Source organism: Oncorhynchus mykiss, chromosome 16, assembly GCF_013265735.2.
Source record: "Oncorhynchus mykiss isolate Arlee chromosome 16, USDA_OmykA_1.1, whole genome shotgun sequence".
Classification (NCBI taxonomy): domain Eukaryota; kingdom Metazoa; phylum Chordata; class Actinopteri; order Salmoniformes; family Salmonidae; genus Oncorhynchus; species Oncorhynchus mykiss.
Genome location: NC_048580.1, coordinates 3,246,771 through 3,270,337, shown reverse-complemented (window position 1 = coordinate 3,270,337; position 23,567 = coordinate 3,246,771). Strand labels below are relative to the sequence as shown.

The following is a 23,567-nucleotide window of genomic DNA, read 5'->3' as shown; positions in this document are numbered from 1 at the left end:
GACTAGACATCATTACCTCTGCACTATCATTACCTCTGGACTAGACATCATTACCTCTGCACTATCATTACCTCTGGACTAGACATCATTACCTCTGGACTAGACTACCATTACCTCTGGACTACATTACCTCTGGACTAGACTGCACTATCATTACCTCTAGACTACACTATCATTACCTCTGGACTAGACTACCATTACCTCTGGACTACATTACCTCTGGACTAGACTGCACTATCATTACCTCTAGACTACACTATCATTACCTCTGGACTAGACTACATTACCTCTGGACTACATTACCTCTGGACTAAACATCATTACCTCTGGACTAGACATCATTACCTCTGGGCTAGACTACCATTACCTCTGGACTACATTACCTCTGGACTAAACATCATTACCTCTGGACTAGACATCATTACCTCTGGACTAGACTATCATTACCTCTAGACTACACTATCATTACCTCTGGACTAGACTACATTACCTCTGGACTACATTACCTCTGGACTAAACATCATTACCTCTGGACTAGACATCATTACCTCTGGACTAAACATCATTACCTCTGGACTAGACTACATTACCTCTGGACTACATTACCTCTGGACTAGACATCATTACCTCTGGACTAGACATCATTACCTCTAGACTAGACTATCATTACCTCTAGACTAGACTATCATTACCTCTGGACTAGACATCATTACCTCTGGACTACACATCATTACCTCTAGACTAGACTATCATTACCTCTAGACTAGACTATCATTACCTCTGGACTAGACTATCATTACCTCTGGACTAGACTATCATTACCTCTGGACTAGACATCATTACCTCTGGACTAGACATCATTACCTCTGGACTAGACAGCATTACCTCTGGACTAGACATCATTACCTCTGGACTAGACATCATTACCTCTGGACTAGACATCATTACCTCTGGACTAGACATCATTACCTCTGGACTAGACATCATTACCTCTGGACTAGACTACCATTACCTCTGGACTACATTACCTCTGGACTAAACATCATTACCTCTGGACTAGACATCATTACCTCTGGACTAGACATCATTACCTCTGGACTAAACATCATTACCTCTGGACTAGACTACCATTACCTCTAGACTACATTACCTCTAGACTAGACTACATTACCTCCAGACTAGACTATCATTACCTCTAGACTACACTATCGTTACCTCTAGACCAGACTACATTATCATTACCTCTAGACCAGACTACACTATCATTACCTCTAGACTACACTATCATTACTTCTAGACTACACTACCATTACCTCTAGTCTACATTACCTCTAGACTAGACTACATTACCTCCAGACTAGACTATCATTACCTCTAGACTACACTATCGTTACTTCTAGACCAGACTACATTATCATTACCTCTAGACCAGACTACATTATCATTACCTCTGGACTAGACATCATTACCTCTGGACTAAACATAATTACCTCTGGACTAGACTACCATTACCTCTGGACTAAACATCATTACCTCTGGACTAGACAGCATTACCTCTGGACTAGACATCATTACCTCTGGACTAAACATCATTACCTCTGGACTAGACTACCATTACCTCTAGACTACACTATCATTACTTCTAGACTACACTATCATTACTTCTAGACTACACTACCATTACCTCTAGTCTACATTACCTCTAGACTAGACTACATTACCTCCAGACTAGACTATCATTACCTCTAGACTACACTATCGTTACCTCTAAAACCAGACTACATTATCAATACCTCTTGACCAGACTACACTATCATTACCTCTAGACTACACTATCATTACTTCTAGACTACACTATCATTACCTCTAGACTAGACTATCATTACCTCTGGACTAAACATCATTACCTCTGGACTAGACTATCATTACCTCTGGACTAGACTATCATTACCTCTGGACTAGACTATCATTACCTCTGGACTCGACATCATTACCTCTGGACTAGACTATCATTACCTCTAGACTAGACTATCATTACCTCTGGACTAGACTATCATTACCTCTGGACTAGACATCATTACCTCTGGACTAGACATCATTACCTCTGGACTAGACATCATTACCTCTGGACTAGACATCATTACCTCTGGACTAGACATCATTACCTCTGGACTAGACATCATTACCTCTGGACTAAACATCATTACCTCTGGACTAGACTACCATTACCTCTGGACTACATTACCTCTGGACTAAACATCATTACCTCTGGACTAGACATCATTACCTCTGGACTAGACATCATTACCTCTGGACTAAACATCATTACCTCTGGACTAGACTACCATTACCTCTAGACTACATTACCTCTAGACTAGACTACATTACCTCTAGACTAGACTACATTACCTCCAGACTAGACTATCATTACCTCTAGACTACACTATCGTTACCTCTAGACCAGACTACATTATCATTACCTCTAGACCAGACTACCCTATCATTACCTCTAGACTACACTATCATTACCTCTAGACTAGACTATCATTACCTCTGGACTAGACATCATTACCTCTGGACTAGACATCATTACCTCTGGACTAAACATCATTACCTCTGGACTAGACTACCATTACCTCTAGACTACATTATCTCTAGACTAGACTACATTACCTCCAGACTAGACTATCATTACCTCTAGACTACACTATCGTTACCTCTAGACCAGACTACATTATCATTACCTCTAGACCAGACTACACTATCATTACCTCTAGACTACACTATCATTACTTCTAGACTACACTACCATTACCTCTAGTCTACATTACCTCTAGACTAGACTACATTACCTCCAGACTAGACTATCATTACCTCTAGACTACACTATCGTTACTTCTAGACCAGACTACATTATCATTACCTCTAGACCAGACTACATTATCATTACCTCTGGACTAGACATCATTACCTCTGGACTAAACATAATTACCTCTGGACTAGACTACCATTACCTCTGGACTACATTACCTCTGGACTAAACATCATTACCTCTGGACTAGACAGCATTACCTCTGGACTAGACATCATTACCTCTGGACTAAACATCATTACCTCTGGACTAGACTACCATTACCTCTAGACTACACTATCATTACTTCTAGACTACACTATCATTACTTCTAGACTACACTACCATTACCTCTAGTCTACATTACCTCTAGACTAGACTACATTACCTCCAGACTAGACTATCATTACCTCTAGACTACACTATCGTTACCTCTAAAACCAGACTACATTATCAACACCTCTTGACCAGACTACACTATCATTACCTCTAGACTACACTATCATTACTTCTAGACTACACTATCATTACCTCTAGACTACACTATCATTACCTCTAGACTAGACTATCATTACCTCTGGACTAAACATCATTACCTCTGGACTAGACTATCATTACCTCTGGACTAGACTATCATTACCTCTGGACTCGACATCATTACCTCTGGACTAAACATCATTACCTCTGGACTAGACTACCATTACCTCTGGACTACATTACCTCTGGACTAAACATCATTACCTCTGGACTAGACATCATTACCTCTGGACTAGACATCATTACCTCTGGACTAAACATCATTACCTCTGGACTAGACTATCATTACCTCTAGACTACACTATCGTTACCTCTAGACCAGACTACATTATCATTACCTCTAGACCAGACTACACTATCATTACCTCTAGACTACACTATCATTACTTCTAGACTACACTATCATTACCTCTAGACTAGACTATCATTACCTCTGGACTAGACATCATTACCTCTGGACTAGACATCATTACCTCTGGACTAGACTATCATTACCTCTGGACTAGACATCATTACCTCTAGACTAGACTATCATTACCTCTGGACTAGACTATCATTACCTCTGGACTAGACATCATTACCTCTGGACTAGACATCATTACCTCTGGACTAGACATCATTACCTCTGGACTAGACATCATTACCTCTGGACTAAACATCATCACCTCTGGACTAGACTACCATTACCTCTGGACTACATTACCTCTGGACTAAACATCATTACCTCTGGACTAGACAGCATTACCTCTGGACTAGACATCATTACCTCTGGACTAAACATCATTACCTCTGGACTAGACTACCATTACCTCTAGACTAGACTATCATTACCTCTAGACCAGACTACACTATCATTACCTCTAGACTACACTATCATTACCTCTAGACTACACTATCATTACCTCTAGACTACACTATCATTACATCTAGACTACACTATCATTACCTCTAGACTACACTATCATTACCTCTAGACTAGACTATCATTACCTCTAGACCAGACTACACTATCATTACCTCTAGACTAGACTATCGTTACCTCTAGACCAGACTACACTATCATTACCTCTAGACTAGACTACATTACCTCTAGACTACATTACCTCTAGACTAGACTACATTACCTCCAGACTAGACTACATTACCTCTATACTACACTATCATTACCTCTATACTACACTATCATTACCTCTAGACTACACTATCGTTACCTCTAGACTACACTATCATTACCTCTAGACCAGACTACACTATCATTACCTCTAGACTTGACTATCGTTACCTTTAGACCAGACTACACTATCATTACCTCTAGACCAGAATACACCATCATTACCTCTAGACTAGACTATCATTACCTCTAGGCTAGACTATCATTACCTCTAGGCTAGACTATCATTACCTCTAGACTAGACTATCATTACCTCTAGACTACACTATCATTACCTCTAGACTACACTATCGTTACCACTAGACTACACTATCATTACCTCTAGACCAGACTACACTATCATTACCTCTAGACTACACTATCATTACCTCTAGACTACACTATCATTACCTCTAGACTACACTATCATTACCTCTAGACCAGACTACACTAGCATTACCTCTAGACTAGACTATCATTACCTCTAGACTAGACTATCGTTACCTCTAGACTACACTATCGTTACCTCTAGACTACACTATCGTTACCACTAGACTACACTATCATTACCTCTAGACTAGACTATCATTACCTCTAGACTAGACTATCGTTACCTCTAGACTACACTATCGTTACCTCTAGACTACACTATCGTTACCACTAGACTACACTATCATTACCTCTAGACTACACTATCATTACCTCTAGACTACACTATCGTTACCTCTAGACTACACTATCTTTACCACTAGACTACACTATCATTACCTCTAGACTACACTATCATTACCTCTAGACTACACTATCATTACCTCTAGACTACACTATCGTTACCACTAGACTACACTATCATTACCACTAGACTACACTATCATTACCTCTAGACCAGCCAATCCACTGCTTTTAAATCAATGTGAAGTGAAAAGGGTTGAGAATCGGGACATGGCCCGTCTGTCACCGTAATGTCCACACCAGCCTTCACTCTAACCATGCTGTGTTATTCAACTCCTCCTCAAGACGCCAACGAATGCGACAGCAAGCCCTGTGTCAACGCCAACTCTTGCCGCAACCTGATTGGTGGATACTTCTGCGAGTGCGTTCCTGGTTGGACGGGACAGAAATGTGACATCAGTGAGTAGAACTAAGACTGTTGTGTTGCAACTGTTGAGTTATAGGCCACCTGCCTTCTCTCGCACTCTCTCTCAATTTCAATTTAAGGGCATTAGGGAAACGTATGTTTACATTGCCAAAGCAAGTAAGATCCAAAAGAATAAAGACAAATGTCAAATGTCAGTGTTGTAACAACGTGCAAAGAGACGGGAAAATAAATAAATGTGTACAGTTGAAGTCGGAGGTTTACATACACTAAGTTTGAGTCGTTAAAACTAGTTTACATACACTAAGATTGAGTCGTTAAAACTAGTTTACATACACTAAGTTTGAGTCGTTAAAACTAGTTTACATACACTAAGTTTGAGTCGTTAAAGCTAGTTTACATACACTAAGTTTGAGTCGTTAAAACTAGTTTACATTCACTAAGTTTGAGTCGTTAAAACTAGTTTACATACACTTAGGTTGGAGTCATTAAAACTAGTTTACATACACTTAGGTTGGAGTCATTAAAACTAGTTTACATACACTAAGTTTGAGTCGTTAAAACTAGTTTACATACACTAAGTTTGAGTCGTTAAAACTAGTTTTTACAAGTCGGTTAGGACATCTACTTTGTGAATGGCACAAGTCATTTTTCCAACAATTGTTTACAGACAGATTATTTCACTTATAATTCACTGTATCACAATTCCAGTGGGTCAGAAGTTTACATACACTAAGTTGACTGTGCCTTTAAACAGCTTGGAAAATTCCAGAAATGATGTCATGGCTTTAGAAGTTCTGATAGGCTAATTAAGTCAATTGGAGGTGTGCCTGTGGATGTATTTCAAGGCCTACCTTCAAACTCGGTGCCTCTTTGCTTGACATCAAGGCTGATTTCTTTTGATTTTCCCAAGAGCTCAGAAAAAAAATTGTAGACCTCCACAAGTCTGGATCATCCTTGGGAGCAATTTCCAAACTCCTGAAGGTACCACGTTCATCTGTACAAACAATAGTACGCAAGTATAAACACCATGGGACCACGCAGCCGTCATACCGCCCAGGAAGGAGATGCGTTTTGTCTCCTAGATATGAACGTACTTTGGTGCGAAAAGGACCTTGTGAAGATGCTGGAGGAAACAGGTACAAAAGTATCTATATCCACAGTAAAACGAGTCCCAAAGTTGTGGCAAAATGGCTTAAGGACAACAAAGTCAAGGTATTGGGAGTAGAGGTCGACCGATTATTATTTTTCGATACCGATTATTGGAGGACCAAAAAACCCGATACCGATTAATCGGCCGATTTAAAAAAAATAAAATAAAATAAAAAATAAAAAAAATAATAATAATAATAAAAAATATATATATATATTTTTTTCATTCATTTATTTGTAATAATGACAATTACAACAATACTGAATGAACACTTATTTTAACTTAATATAATACATCAATAAAAATCAATTTAGCCTCAAGTAAATAATGAAACATGTTCAATTTGGTTTAAATAATGCTAAAACAAAGTGTTGGAGAAGAAAGTAAAAGTGCAATATGTGCCATGTAAGAAAGCTAACGTTTCAGTTCCTTGCTCAGAACATGAGAACATATGAAAGCTGGTGGTTCCTTTTAACATGAGTCTTCAATATTCCCAGGTAAGAAGTTTTAGGTGGTTGTTATTATAGGAATTATAGGAATATTTCTCTCTATACCATTTGTATTTCATTAACCTTTGACTATTAGATGTTCTAATAGGTGCTTTAGTATTGGCAGTGTAACAGTATAGCTTCCGTCCCTCTCTTCGCTCCTCCCTGGGCTCGAACCAGGAACACAACAACAGCCACCATCGAAGCATCGTTACCCATCGCTTCACAAAAGCCGCGGCCCTTGCAGAGCAAGGGGAACAACTACTCCAAGGCTCAGAGCGAGTGACGTTTGAAACGCTATTAGCGCGTGCTAACTAGCTAGCCATTTCACTTCGGTCACACCAGCCTCATCTCGGGAGTTGATAGGCTTGAAGTCATAAACAGCGCAATGCTTGACGCACAACGAAGAGCTGCTGGCAAAACGCACAAGTGCTGTTTGAATGAATGGTTACGCGCCTGCTTCTGCCTACCACCGCTCAGTCAGATACTTGTATGCTCAGTCATATCAGATAATATCTAGTAATATCATCAACCATGTGTAGTTAACTAGTGATTATGATTGATTGTTTTTTATAAGATAAGTTTAATGCTAGCTAGCAACTTACCTTGGCTTACTGCATTCGCGTAACAGGCAGTCAGTCTCCTTGTGGAGTGCAACGAGAGGCAGGTGGTTATAGCGTTGGACTAGTTAACTGTAAGGTTGCAAGATTGGATCCCCCGAGCTGACAAGGTACAAATCTGTCGTTCTGCCCCTGAACAAGGCAGTTAACCCACCGTTCCTAGGCCATCATTGAAAATAAGAATGTGTTCTTAACTGACTTGCCTAGTTAAATAAAGGTTAAATAAAGGTTTAATAAAAGGTTAAAAAGTTTAAAAATATTTTAAAATCGGCAAACCGGCGCCAAAAAATACCAATTTCCGATTGTTATGAAAACTTGAAATCGGCCCAAATTAATCGGCCATTCTGATTTAATTGGTCGACCTCTATATTGGAGTGGCCATCGCAAAGCCCTGACCTCAATCCTATAGACAATGTGTGGGCAGAACTGAAAAAGCGTGTGCGAGCAAGGAGGCCTACAAACCTGACTCAGTTACACCAGCTCTGTCAGGAGGAATGGGCCTAAATTCACCCAACTTATTGTGGGAAGCTTGTGGAAGGCTACCTGAAACGTTTGACCCAAGTTAAACAATTTAAAGGCAATGCTACCAAAGACTAATTGAGTGTATGTAAACTTCTGACCCACTGGGAATGTGATGAAAGAAATAAAAGCTGAAATAATTCATTCTCTCTACTATTATTCTGACATTTCACATTCTTAAAATAAAGTGGTGGATCCTAAATGACCTAAGACAGGGAATCTTTTACTAGGATTAAATGTCAGGAATTGTGAAAAACTGAGTTTAAATGTATTTGGCTGTATGTAAACTTCCGACTTCAACTGTAAATATGGGTTGCATTTACAATGGTGTCTGTTCTTCATTGGTTCCCTTTTTGTTGTGGCAACAGGTCACAAATCTTGCTGCTTTGATGACACACTGTGGTATTTCACCCAACAGATACGATAGTTTTTCAAAATTGTTTGTTTTCAAATTCTTTGTGGGTCTGTGTAATCTGAGGGAAATATGTGTCTCTAATATGTTGCTTAGTTTCCACCTCATTTGGCCCTGATCCAAAGTAGTGCGCTATATAGAGAATAGGGCCCTGATCCAAAGTAGTGCGCTATATAGAGAATAGGGCCCTGATCCAAAGTAGTGTGCTATATAGAGAATAGGGCCCTGATCCAAAGTAGTGTGCTATATAGGGAATAGGGCCCTGGTCTACAGTAGTGTACTATATAGGGAATAGGGCCCTGGTCTACAGTAGTGTACTATATAGGGAATAGGGCCCTGGTCTACAGTAGTGTACTATATAGGGAATAGGGCCCTACACACACACACAGTGCTACTTTCACTTGGCTCAGGGATAGTAAAAAATTGCCTTACACCCTACTAAGTTCTGAACCAGCAGTTTATGAAGGAGTTTATCGAGGGTCGAGCAGAGAGGAAGTTATGAAGTAGTTAGTGGGTTATTATGTTAAAAACATCATATTATCCAGAGAGTTACATTATGGTGTTTTAAAAAAAAATGTAATTCCCCCCCCCATCTAGATATCAATGACTGCAAGGACCAATGCCAGCACGGAGGAACCTGCAGGGTATGTTGCTGTTTGGGAGCTACAAATACGTTAATCTGTCTTGTATCGGCGATGTCAAACACTTGTTTTATGTGTTCAGCTTGTCCTTTTTGTTTCCGGTTTCTTTCCACACCACAAAGTCAATTTACAGCTTTTTAAAAAATACAATAAATGAAAAGATGGCAACAGTTGTGTAGCGTTCTGTTCTCTGGAAGGTAACACATCTGGGGAGTTTTTAACGTTGTTCTGGAATCCCTCAATGAAATGAAATATTTAGAGGAAGAGGAGGGGAGAGAGGAGAGATTCCTTGAACACATTAGGTAAAAGCTAGATTAAAGGGGCTCTCTGGCCAGCTAGATTAAAGGGGTCTCTGGCCAGCTAGATTAAAGGGGCTCTCTGGCCAGCTAGATTAAAGGGGTCTCTGGCCAGCTAGATTAAAGGGGTCTCTGGCCAGCTAGAATAAAGGGGTCTCTGTCCAGCTAGATTAAAGGGGTCTCTGGCCAGCTAGATTTAAGGGGTCTCTGGCCAGCTAGATTAAAGGGGCTCTCTGGCCAGCTAGATTAAAGGGGTCTCTGGCCAGCTAGATTAAAGGGGTCTCTGGCCAGCTAGATTAAAGGGGGTCTCTGGCCAGCTAGATTAAAGGGGTCTCTGGCCAGCTAGATTTAAGGGGTCTCTGGCCTGGCCAGCTAGATTAAAGGGGTCTCTGTCCAGCTAGATTAAAGGGGTCTCTGGCCAGCTAGATTAAAGGGGTCTCTGGCCAGCTAGATTAAAGGGGTCTCTGTCCAGCTAGATTAAAGGGGTCTCTGTCCAGCTAGATTAAAGGGGTCTCTGTCCAGCTAGATTAAAGGGGTCTCTGGCCAGCTAGATTAAAGGGGTCTCTGGCCAGCTAGATTAAAGGGGTCTCTGGCCAGCTAGATTAAAGGGGTCTCTGGCCAGCTAGATTAAAGGGGTCCTCTGGCCAGCTAGATTAAAGGGGTCTCTGGCCAGCTAGATTAAAGGGGTCTCTGGCCAGCTAGATTAAAGGGGTCTCTGGCCAGCTAGATTAAAGGGGTCTCTGGCCAGCTAGATTAAAGGGGTCTCTGGCCAGCTAGATTAAAGGGGTCTCTGGCCAGCTAGATTAAAGGGGTCTCTGGCCAGCTAGATTAACGGGGTCTCTGGCCAGCTAGATTAAAGGGGATCTCTGGCCAGCTAGATTAAAGGGGATCTCTGGCCAGCTAGATTAAAGGGGTCTCTTACCAGCTAGATTAAAGGGGTCTCTGGCCAGCTAGATTAAGGGGGTCTCTGGCCAGCTAGATTAAAGGGGTCTCTGGCCAGCTAGATTAACGGGGTCTCTGTCCAGCTAGATTAAAGGGGTCTCTGGCCAGCTAGATTAACGGGGTCTCTGGCCAGCTAGATTAAAGGGGTCTCTGGCCAGCTAGATTAAAGGGGTCTCTGGCCAGCTAGATTAAAGGGGTCTCTGGCCAGCTAGATTAAAGGGGTCTCTGGCCAGCTAGATTAACGGGGTCTCTGGCCAGCTAGATTAACGGGGTCTCTGGCCAGCTAGATTAAAGGGGTCTCTGGCCAGCTAGATTAACGGGGTCTCTGGCCAGCTAGATTAAAGGGGATCTCTGGCCAGCTAGATTAAAGGGGATCTCTGGCCAGCTAGATTAAAGGGGTCTCTTACCAGCTAGATTAAAGGGGTCTCTGGCCAGCTAGATTAAAGGGGTCTCTGGCCAGCTAGATTAAAGGGGTCTCTGACCAGCTAGATTAAAGGGGTCTCTGGCCAGCTAGATTAAAGGGGTCTCTGGCCAGCTAGATTAACGGGGTCTCTGTCCAGCTAGATTAAAGGGGTCTCTGGCCAGCTAGATTAACGGGGTCTCTGGCCAGCTAGATTAAAGGGGTCTCTGGCCAGCTAGATTAACGGGGTCTCTGGCCAGCTAGATTAACGGGGTCTCTGGCCAGCTAGATTAAAGGGGTCTCTGGCCAGCTAGATTAAAGGGGTTTCTGGCCAGCTAGATTAAAGGGGTCTCTGGCCAGCTAGATTAACGGGGTCTCTGGCCAGCTAGATTAAAGGGGTCTCTGGCCAGCTAGATTAAAGGGGCCTCTGGCCAGCTAGCTGGATGGCTGTCTGTGTTCCTGGACCTGCCTAGTATTTCTGGAGCATGTAGCGAGTCGAACTAGCTAGTGGTGTTTACTAATCACGTTGTGTATTCTAGGACTTGGTGAACGGGTTCCGCTGTGTGTGTCCTGCGGGTTACTCTGGAGACCACTGTGAGAGAGATGTGGATGAGTGTGCCGGCGCTCCCTGTCTGAACGGCGGGCGATGCCAAGACCAGGTCAACGGATTCACCTGCCTCTGTCTGCCAGGATTCTCGGGACAACTCTGTCAGGTAAGTTTTGGTGCAACCTTCAAAACCTTCCCGGCTGTTTAACTTAACTTAGTTCCCATTCTGTCCCTGGTAAGCAACACTGAAACCCTTCCCCTTAACCCCCAAGTCCCCACTAGCCCACCCTGTCTACTAGACTACCCCACCCTGACTGCTAGACTACCCACCCACCCTGACTACTAGACTACCCCACCCTGACTACTAGACTACCCCACCCAGACTACTAGACTACCCCACCCTGACTACTAGACTACCCCACCCAGACTACTAGACTACCCCACCCTGACTACTAGACTACCCCACCCTGACTGCTAGACTACCCCACCCTGACTGCTAGACTACCCCACCCTGACTGCTAGACTACCCCACCCTGACTACTAGACTACCCCACCCAGACTGCTAGACTACCCCACCCTGACTGCTAGACTACCCCACCCTGACTGCTAGACTACCCCACCCTGACTGCTAGACTACCCCACCCTGTCTGCTAGACTACCCCACCCTGTCTACTAGACTACCCCACCCTGACTGCTAGACTACCCCACCCTGACTACTAGACTACCCCACCCTGACTGCTAGACTACCCCACCCTGACTGCTAGACTACCCCACCCTGACTGCTAGGCTACCCCACCCTGACTGCTAGGCTACCCCACCCTGACTGCTAGGCTACCCCACCCTGACTGCTAGGCTACCCCACCCTGACTGCTAGGCTACCCCACCCTGACTGCTAGGCTACCCCACCCTGACTGCTAGGCTACCCCACCCTGACTGCTAGGCTACCCCACCCTGACTGCTAGGCTACCCCACCCTGACTGCTAGGCTACCCCACCCTGACTGCTAGGCTACCCCACCCTGACTGCTAGGCTACCCCACCCTGACTGCTAGGCTACCCCACCCTGACTGCTAGGCTACCCCACCCTGACTGCTAGGCTACCCCACCCTGACTACTAGACTACCCCACCCTGACTACTAGACTACCCCCCCACCCTGACTACTAGACTAAGGGTTTAGTCTTAGCTTCACTAAGTGCTGTGTGTTGGAGACATTCTTCTGTTTAAACCCAGACTCACTGACAAAGTCTCGTGTGTGTGTGTGTGGGGGGGGGGGGGGGGGTTATTTCCTGGCAAGTCTCTGTCGGGAGGATGCTGTGGGCTGGTCTGTGTTTAGTACTGAACCCCGTCTCTCTGTCCGTCTGCCTCTTTCCATGGTCTTGTCTCTCAGATAACTACATTTTTTTGAAGGTTTTTCTTGTAAAGTAAATATATATATTTATATAGTTCTTAGTGTTATACACTAACTGAAAGATGTTCTGGATAAGAGTGTCTGGTAAATGACCAAAATGTAAACATGTCTCTCTGTCTCTCTCTATAGTTGGACATAGACTACTGCCTCGTCAACCCATGTCTGAATGGAGCCGCATGTTACAACCTGGCTACAGGTCACTACTGCGCCTGTTCAGACGACTACGAAGGGAAAAACTGCTCTCACCTCAAAGACCACTGTCACACCAGCACGTGCAAAGGTACGCCCACCTTGTCCTCTCTCTCTCTCGTCTCCCTGTCGACCGCTACTGTCCCCGCTTTAGTTCCTCTCTCGGTTCCCTCCCCTTCTCTCGGTTCCCTCCCCCCTCGCTCGGTACCCTCCCCCCTCGCTCGGTTCCCTCCCCCCTCTCTCGGTTCCCTCCCCCCTCTCTCGGTTCCCTCCCCCCTCGCTCGGTACCCTCCCCCCTCGCTCGGTTCCCTCCCCCCTCTCTCGGTTCCCTCCCCCCTCTCTCGGTTCCCTCCCCCCTCTCTCGGTTCCCTCCCCCCTCTCTCGGTTCCCTCCCCCTCTCTCGTTTCCCTCCCCCCTCTCTCGTTTCCCTCCCCCTCTCTCGCGCTCGTTCTCCCCCTCTCTCGTTTCCCTCCCCCTCTCTCGCGCTCGTTCTCCCCCTCTCTCGCGCTCGTTCTCCCCCTCTCTCGTTTCCCTCCCCCTCGCTCGTTTCCCTCCCCCTCTCTCGTTTCCCTCCCCCTCTCTCGTTTCCCTCCCCCTCTCTCGCGCTCGTTCTCCCCCTCTCTCGCGCTCGTTCTCCCCCTCTCTCGCGCTCGTTCTCCCCCTCTCTCGCGCTCGTTCTCCCCCTCTCTCGCGCTCGTTCTCCCCCTCTCTCGCGCTCGTTCTCCCCCTCTCTCGCGCTCGTTCTCCCCCTCTCTCGCGCTCGTTCTCCCCCTCTCTCGCGCTCGTTCTCCCCCTCTCTCGCGCTCGTTCTCCCCCTCTCTCGCGCTCGTTCTCCCCCTCTCTCGTTTCCCTCCCTCCCCCTCTCTCGTTTCCCTCCCCCGCGCTTGTTCTCCCCCTCTCTCGCGCTCGTTCTCCCCCTCTCTCGTTTCCCTCCCCCGCGCTTGTTCCCCCTATCCCTCGCCCCCCCCCCCCCACCCCTCGCTCTCTTGGTGTTAGTATGGTGTTTGGGGTTTAGATTCAGCTCTGTGTGTTAACTAGACCAGACAGGAGTGCAGAGTGAGAGAGATCAGCGTAACAGCTTCCTGTTGCTGCTGTTCCTCCATGTTTACACTTCCTGAGAAGAATTGATCGCTCAGTCAGCGACGTGTGTCTGTTTTTTTAACCGGAATGTAAACCTGGGTCTGTGTTCATAAAGCGTCTCTGAGTAAGAGGACATTGGTACCAGAACTACCCTGAGTTGTCATGGTGACTAAGAGGACATTGGTACCAGAACTACCCTGAGTTGTCATGGTGACTAAGAGGACATTGGTACCAGAACTACCCTGAGTTGTCATGGTGACTAAGAGGATTTTGGTACCAGAACTACCCTGAGTTGTCATGGTGACTAAGAGGACATTGGTACCAGAACTACCCTGAGTTGTCATAGTGACTAAGAGGACTTTGGTACCAGAACTACCCTGAGTTGTCATGGTGACTAAGAGGACATTGGTACCAGAACTACCCTGAGTTGTCATAGTGACTAAGAGGACATTGGTACCAGAACTACCCTGAGTTGTCATGGTGACTAAGAGGACACTGGTACCAGAACTTCCCTGAGTTGTCATGGTGACTAAGAGGACTTTGGTACCAGAACTACCCTGAGTTGTCATAGTGACTAAGAGGACATTGGTACCAGCACTACCCTGAGTTGTCATGGTGACTAAGAGGACTTTGGTACCAGAACTACCCTGAGTTGTCATAGTGACTAAGAGGACATTGGTACCAGAACTACCCTGAGTTGTCATGGTGACTAAGAGGACATTGGTACCGGCACTACCCTGAGTTGTCATGGTGACTAAGAGGACATTGGTACCAGAACTACCCTGAGTTGTCATGGTGACTAAGAGGACATTGGTACCGGCACTACCCTGAGTTGTCATGGTGACTAAGAGGACATTGGTACCGGCACTACCCTGAGTTGCTTTCTGTATGAGGCCTGGGTTCAGGTCTGTATGTTCTGTAGTGGGTGTCAGTGAAGAAGATGCTTCCTGTTGTCGTCAGTCATCTCTGCTCACATGCATGTGAAAATTAACTCTCCCCCCCAACAGTGATTGACAGCTGCACGGTTGCCGTGGGATCCAACAGTACCCCTGGAGGGGAGCGGTACATCTCCTCCAACGTGTGTGGGCCTCACGGACGCTGTCGGAGCCAGGCTGGAGGACAGTTCAGCTGTGACTGTCAGGAGGGCTTCAGAGGCACATACTGTCACGAGAGTAAGACATGCTGACTTACACATGACATATAGTAGACATACTGACGTATAGACATGACATATAACAGACATTCTGACGTATAGACATGACATATAGCAGACATACTGAAGTATAGACATGACCTATAGCAGACATACTGACCTATAGCAGACATTCTGACGTATAGACATGACATATAGCAGACATACTGACATGACGTATAGACATGACATATAGCAGACATACTGACTCATAGACATGACATATAGCAGACATACTGACATATAGCAGACATACTGACGTATAGACATGACATATAGCAGACATACTGACGTATAGACATGACATATAGCAGACATACTGACGTATAGATATGACATATAACAGACATACTGACGTATAGACATGACGTATAGCAGACATGCTGACTTACACATGACATATAGTAGACATACTGACGTATAGACATGACATATAGCAGACATACTGACGTATAGACATGACGTATAGCAGACATGCTGACTTACACATGACATATAGCAGACATACTGACGTATAGACATGACATATAGCAGACATACTGACGTATAGATATGACATATAACAGACATTCTGACGTATAGACATGACATATAGCAGACATACTGAAGTATAGACATGACCTATAGCAGACATACTGACCTATAGCAGACATTCTGACGTATAGACATGACATATAGCAGACATACTGACATGACGTATAGACATGACATATAGCAGACATACTGACTCATAGACATGACATATAGCAGACATACTGACATATAGCAGACATACTGACGTATAGACATGACATATAGCAGACATACTGACGTATAGACATGACATATAGCAGACATACTGACGTATAGATATGACATATAACAGACATACTGACGTATAGACATGACGTATAGCAGACATGCTGACTTAGACATGACGTGCAGACATACTGACTTAGACATGACATATAGACATGACATATAGCAGACATACTGACTTAGACATGACATATAGCAGACATACTGACTTAGACATGACGTATTGCAAACATACTGACTCATAGACATGCCGTATAGCAGACATACTGACTCATAGACATGACGTATAGCAGACATACTGACTCAGACATGACATATAGCAGACATGCTGACTTAGACATTTTTATTTTACCTTTATTTAACCAGGCAAGTCAGTTAAGAACAAATTCTTATTTTCAATGACGGCCTGGGAACAGTGGGTTAACTGCCTGTTCAGGGGCAGAACGACAGATTTGTACCTTGTCAGCTCGGGGGTTTGAACTCGCAACCTTCCGGTTACTAGTCCAACGCTCTAACCGCTCTAACCACTAGGCTACCCTGCCCCCCAATGACATATAGCAGATATGTTGGCTTAGACATGATGTATAGCAGACATACTGACTCATAGACATGACATATAGCAGACATACTGACGTATAGACATGACATATAGCAGACATACTGACTCATAGACGAGATATAGCAGACATACTGACGTGTAGACATGACATATAGCAGACATACTGACTCATAGACGAGATATAGCAGACATACTGACGTATAGACATGACATATAGCAGACATACTGACGTATAGACATGACATATAGCAGACATACTGACGTATAGACATGACATATAGCAGACATACTGACGTATAGACATGACATATAGCAGACATACTGACGTATAGACATGACATATAGCAGACATACTGACGTATAGACATGACATATAGCAGACATACTGACGTATAGACATGACATATAGCAGACATACTGACGTATAGACATGACATATAGCAGACATACTGACTCATAGACGAGATATAGCAGACATACTGACGTATAGACATGACATATAGCAGACATACTGACGTATAGACATGACATATAGCAGACATACTGACGTATAGACATGACATATAGCAGACATACTGACGTATAGACATGACATATAGCAGACATACTGACGTATAGACATGACATATAGCAGACATACTGACGTATAGACATGACGTATAGCAGACATACTGACGTATAGACATGACGTATAGCAGACATACTGACGTATAGACATGACATATAGCAGACATACTGACTCATAGACATGACATATAGCAGACATACTGACGTATAGACATGACATATAACAGACATACTGACGTATAGACATGACATATAGCAGACATACTGACTCATAGACGACATAGTGACTTAGATATAACATATAACAGACATAGTGACTTAGACACAGACATAGTGACTTAGATATAACATATAACAGACATAGTGACTTAGACATAACATATAGCAGACATACTGACTCATAGACATGACATATAGCAGACATGCTGACTTAGACATGACATATAGCAGACATACTGACTTAGACATGACATATAGCTGACATACTGACTCATAGACATGACGTATAGCAGACATATTGACATATAGCAGACATACTGACGTATAGACATTACGTATAGCAGACATACTGACTTAGATATGACATATAACAGACATAGTGACTTAGACATGACATATAACAGAAATACTGACTTAGACATGACATATCTCGCTAAATCAAAGAGACCCTGATCCCAAACCACCCATGCTGTCCTTCAAAGCAGCACTGGCAGGCACCTATCAACAGTACCCAGTGTCCCTCTAAACTGTCCACAAACACTGTGGCCTTGGCGCGGGACTCACACACCAACCACATTCCACACGTCAAACTAAAGCCAACACTCAGAGAATGATCTTACTGGAGTTCACTTTTTTCACTGTTTTGTACAGGTACATTATCCATGTAAACCTACCTTACTGTAGTTTCTAATGATTTCTCTCCTCCCCTCCCTCTCTCTCTCTCCACCCTCTTCCCCCCCCCCCTCACCTTTCCTCTCTCTCCTCCCCTCCCTCTCTCTCTCTCTCTCTCTCTCTCCTCTCTCTCTCTCTCTCTCTCTCTCTCTCTCTCTCTCTCTCCCTCTCTCTCTCTCCCCCCCCTCTCTCCCCCTCTCTCTCTCCCCTCTCTCACCTCTCCTCTCTCTCCCCCTCACCTCTCCTCTCTCTCCCCCCTCCATCTCAGATATTAATGATTGTGAGAGCAACCCGTGTGGTAACGGAGGAACCTGTATAGATAAAGTCAGTGTATACCAGTGTATCTGTGGAGACGGCTGGGAGGGGGACCACTGTGAGACCAGTAAGTATTTATTCTTTAAAAATAAAAAGTGTTTTTCAACTTCTACTGAGAGATCGACATGTTGATGAGAACTACGAGGGGCGGACAGGTGCAGGCAGCGCCCCCACTAGACCGGCCCCCTCTAGACCGGCCCCCTCTAGACCGGCCCCCTCTAGACCGGCCCCCTCTAGACCGGCCCCCTCTAGACCGGCCCCCGGCAGCACTACTAGTCTTTATTTGGATCCTCATTAGCTGATACCTTAGCGACCGCCAGTTTTCCTGGGGTCCACATTCTTACCCATCATCGTTGACACGTACAGATGCATGATATATGTTTCACTAAGTCGGTCGCTACGTGTAATTATGACCATTATGTAAAGGTAGCAATTTAACCTGAAACAAGTTTCTCTCTCCTCTCCCCCTCTCTCTCTCTATCCTCTCTCCTCCTCCTCTCCCCTTCTCCTCCTCTATTTCTATCCTCTCTCCTCCTCTCCCTCCTCTCCTCCTCTCTCTCTCTATCCTCTCTCCTCCTCTCCTCCTCCTCTCCCCTTCTCCTCCTCTATTTCTATCCTCTCTCCTCCTCTCCTCCTCCTCTCCCCTTCTCCTCCTCTATTTCTATCCTCTCTCCTCTCTCCTCCTCTCTCCTCCTCTATTTCTATTCTCTCTCCTCTCTCCTCCTCCTCTCCCCCTCTCCTCCTCTCCCCCTCTCCTCCACTCCCCCTCTCCTCTCCCCCTCTCCTCTCTCCCCCTCTCCTCTTCTCCCCCTCTCCTCTTCTCCCCCTCTCCTCTCTCTCTCCTCTCTCCTCCTCTCCTCCTCTCCCCCTCTCCTCTCTCCCCCTCTCCTCTCTCCCCCTCTCCTCCTCTCCCCCTCTCCTCTCTCTCTCCTCTCTCCCCCTCCTCTCCTACAGATATAGATGACTGCAGCACTAGTCCATGCCATAATGGAGGAACATGTCGAGACCTGGTGACTGATTTCTTCTGTGAGTGTATGAACGGCTGGAAGGGGAAGACCTGCCACTCCCGTAAGAACACCTCTCTCTCTCTCTCTCTCTCTCTCTCTCTCTGTCTCGCTGTCTCTCTGTCTCTCTCTCTCTGTCTCTCTCTCTGTCTCTCTCTCTGTCTCTCTCTCTGTCTCTCTCTCTGTCTCTCTCTCTGTCTCTCTCTCTGTCTCTCTCTCTGTCTCTCTCTCTGTCTCTCTCTCTCTGTCTCTCTCTCTCTGTCTCTCTCTCTCTCTCTCTGTCTCTCTCTCTCTGTCTCTCTCTCTCTGTCTCTCGCTCCCTCCCTCCCTCCCTCCCTCCCTCCCTCCCTCCCTCCCTCCCTCCCTCCCTCCCTCCCTCTCATTTTCTATTTACCAGTGTAATGAGCCTGAGGAGGTTCATGGTATGTGCTTAGGTGTGAATGTTATCACACAGGTAGGTGTGTGTGTGTGTGCATTATGAAACACTGACTCTTTAACTCTGTCTCCCAGGTGAGAGCCAGTGTGACGAGGTTACCTGTAACAACGGAGGGACATGCCATGACGAGGGAGACACCTTCCAATGCAAGTGTTCCCCTGGATGGGAGGGGGCTACCTGTAATATAGGTGAGTTAGTCTGGATGGGAGGGAGGGGGCTACCTGTAATATAGGTGAGTTAGTCTGGATGGGAGGGAGGGAGGGGGCTACCTGTAATATAGGTGAGTTAGTCTGGGTGGGAGGGAGGGGGCTACCTGTAATATAGGTGAGTTAGTCTGGATGGGAGTTCAATCAGGGGCTACCTGTAATATAGGTGAGTTAGTCTGGATGGGAGGGAGGGAGGGGGCTACCTGTAATATAGGTGAGTTAGTCTGGATGGGAGGGAGGGGGCTACCTGTAATATAGGTGAGTTAGTCTGGATGGGAGTTCAATCAGGGGCTACCTGTAATATAGGTGAGTTAATCTGGATGGGAGGGAGGGGGCTACCTGTAATATAGGTGAGTTAGTCTGGGTGGGAGGGAGGGGGCTACCTGTAATATAGGTGAGTTAGTCTGGATGGGAGGGAGGGAGGGGGCTACCTGTAATATAGGTGAGTTAGTCTGGGTGGGAGGGAGGGGGCTACCTGTAATATAGGTGAGTTAGTCTGGATGGGAGTTCAATCAGGGGCTACCTGTAATATAGGTGAGTTAATCTGGATGGGAGGGAGGGGGCTACCTGTAATATAGGTGAGTTAGTCTGGATGGGAGGGAGGGAGGGGGCTACCTGTAATATAGGTGAGTTAGTCTGGGTGGGAGGGAGGGGGCTACCTGTAATATAGGTGAGTTAGTCTGGATGGGAGGGAGGGAGGGAGGGGGCTACCTGTAATATAGGTGAGTTAGTCTGGGTGGGAGGGAGGGAGGGGGCTACCTGTAATATAGGTGAGTTAGTCTGGATGGGGGGGAGGGGGCTACCTGTAATATAGGTGAGTTAGTCTGGATGGGAGTTCAATCAGGGGCTACCTGTAATATAGGTGAGTTAATCTGGATGGGAGGGAGGGGGCTACCTGTAATATAGGTGAGTTAGTCTGGGTGGGAGGGAGGGGGCTACCTGTAATATAGGTGAGTTAGTCTGGATGGGAGGGAGGGGGCTACCTGTAATATAGGTGAGTTAGTCTGGATGGGAGTTCAATCAGGGGCTTTATCAATCAGTATCAAGCGTTGTAGAAAACAAGTGATTAGGATCCGTTTTGACATTGACCAGTGGTGTAAAGTAAAGTTAACACACACATACACACACACACACACACACACACACATAACATAAACACACACATACACACAGTAGTGAAAAGTACTTTAAAGTACTACTTAAGAAGTTTCTTGGGGTATCTGTACTTTACTATTTATATTTTTGAAAACATTTAACTTTTACTTCACTACATTCCTAAAGAAAATAATGTACTCTTTACTCCGTACATTTTCCCTGACACCCAAAAGTACTTGTTACATTTTGAATAATTAACAAGACAGGAAAATGGTCTAATTCACACACTAAACAGAGAACATCCCTGGTCATCCCTACTGCCTCTGATCTGGTGGACTCACTAAACAGAGAACATCCCTGGTCATCCCTACTGCCTCTGATCTGGAGGACTCACTAAACAGAGAACATCCCTGGTCATCCCTACTGCCTCTGATCTGGAGGACTCACTAAACAGAGACCATCCCTGGTCATCTCTAATGCCTCTGATCTGGTGGACTCACTAAACAGAGAACATCCCTGGTCATCTCTACTGCCTCTGATCTGGTGGACTCACTAAACAGAGAACATCCCTGGTCATCCCTACTGCCTCTGATCTGGAGGACTCACTAAACAGAGAACATCCCTGGTCATCTCTACTGCCTCTGATCTGGAGGACTCACTAAACAGAGACCATCCCTGGTCATCTCTACTGCCTCTGATCTGGAGGACTCACTAAACAGAGAACATCCCTGGTCATCCCTACTGCCTCTGATCTGGAGGACTCACTAAACAGAGACCATCCCTGGTCATCTCTACTGCCTCTGATCTGGTGGACTCACTAAACAGAGAACATCCCTGGTCATCCCTACTGCCTCTGATCTGGAGGACTCACTAAACAGAGAACATCCCTGGTCGTCTCTAATGCCTCTGATCTGGAGGACTCACTAAACAGAGACCATCCCTGGTCATCCCTACTGATCTGATCTGGAGGACTCACTAAACAGAGAACATCCCTGGTCATCCCTACTGCCTCTGATCTGGAGGACTCACTAAACAGAGAACATCCCTGGTCATCCCTACTGATCTGATCTGGAGGACTCACTAAACAGAGAACATCCCTGGTCATCCCTACTGCCTCTGATCTGGAGGACTCACTAAACAGAGAACATCCCTGGTCATCCCTACTGCCTCTGATCTGGAGGACTCACTAAACAGAGACCATCCCTGGTCATCCCTACTGATCTGATCTGGAGGACTCACTAAACAGAGACCATCCCTGGTCATCCCTACTGATCTGATCTGGAGGACTCACTAAACAGAGACCATCCCTGGTCATCCCTACTGATCTGATCTGGAGGACTCACTAAACAGAGAACATCCCTGGTCATTCCTACTGATCTGATCTGGAGGCCTCACTAAACAGAGAACATCCCTGGTCATCCCTACTGTCTCTGATCTGGAGGACTCACTAAACAGAGAACATCCCTGGTCATCCCTACTGCCTCTGATCTGGTGGACTCACTAAACAGAGAACATCCCTGGTCATCCCTACTGCCTCTGATCTGGAGGACTCACTAAACCTAAATGCTTCCTTTTATAAATGATGTCTGAGTGTTGGAGTGTTCCCCTGGCTAGCCGTCAATTATAAAAACAATATGGCTACATCTGGTTTACTTAATATAAGCAATTTGAAATTATTTATACTTTTACTTTCGATACTTAAGTATATTTAAACTCAAGTACTTTTAGATTTTTACTGAAGTAGTATTTGACAGGGTGACTTTCACTTTTACTTGAGTCACTTTATATTAAGGTATCTTTACTTTTACTCAAGTATGACAATGTAATACTTTTCCCCACCACTGCCTATGACATCACAATGAATAAGACTACATGGACAGAGGGGGATATACTTGAGACTTATGGTTCCCAGGGGGTTATAGAGACTGATGCTTGATCCATATGGTTCCCAGGGGGTTATAGAGACTGATGCTTGATCCATATGGTTCCCAGGGGGTTATAGAGACTGATGCTTGATCCATATGGTTCCCAGGGGGTTATAGAGACTGATGCTTGATCCATATGGTTCCCAGGGGGTTATAGAGACTGATGCTTGATACATATGGTTCCCAGGGGGTTATAGAGACTGATGCTTGATCCATCTGGTTCCCAGGGGGTTATAGAGACTGATGCTTGA

At 45.2% G+C, this 23,567-nt stretch overlaps 1 protein-coding gene across 2 annotated transcripts in view; it reads left to right on the top strand.

Moving 5' to 3' along the window:
- jag1b (jagged canonical Notch ligand 1b) overlaps nt 1–23,567 on the top strand; it is a 102,235-nt gene that overhangs the window by 46,563 nt on the left and 32,105 nt on the right. For both annotated transcript variants that reach the window (XM_036945977.1, XM_036945976.1), the window contains exons 10-17: nt 5,556–5,669; nt 9,424–9,470; nt 11,645–11,818; nt 13,189–13,339; nt 15,336–15,500; nt 18,604–18,717; nt 19,605–19,718; nt 20,165–20,278. In XM_036945977.1, coding sequence (XP_036801872.1) covers nt 5,556–5,669; nt 9,424–9,470; nt 11,645–11,818; nt 13,189–13,339; nt 15,336–15,500; nt 18,604–18,717; nt 19,605–19,718; nt 20,165–20,278 — 993 coding nt within the window. The remainder of the gene's footprint in view (nt 1–5,555; nt 5,670–9,423; nt 9,471–11,644; nt 11,819–13,188; nt 13,340–15,335; nt 15,501–18,603; nt 18,718–19,604; nt 19,719–20,164; nt 20,279–23,567) is intronic.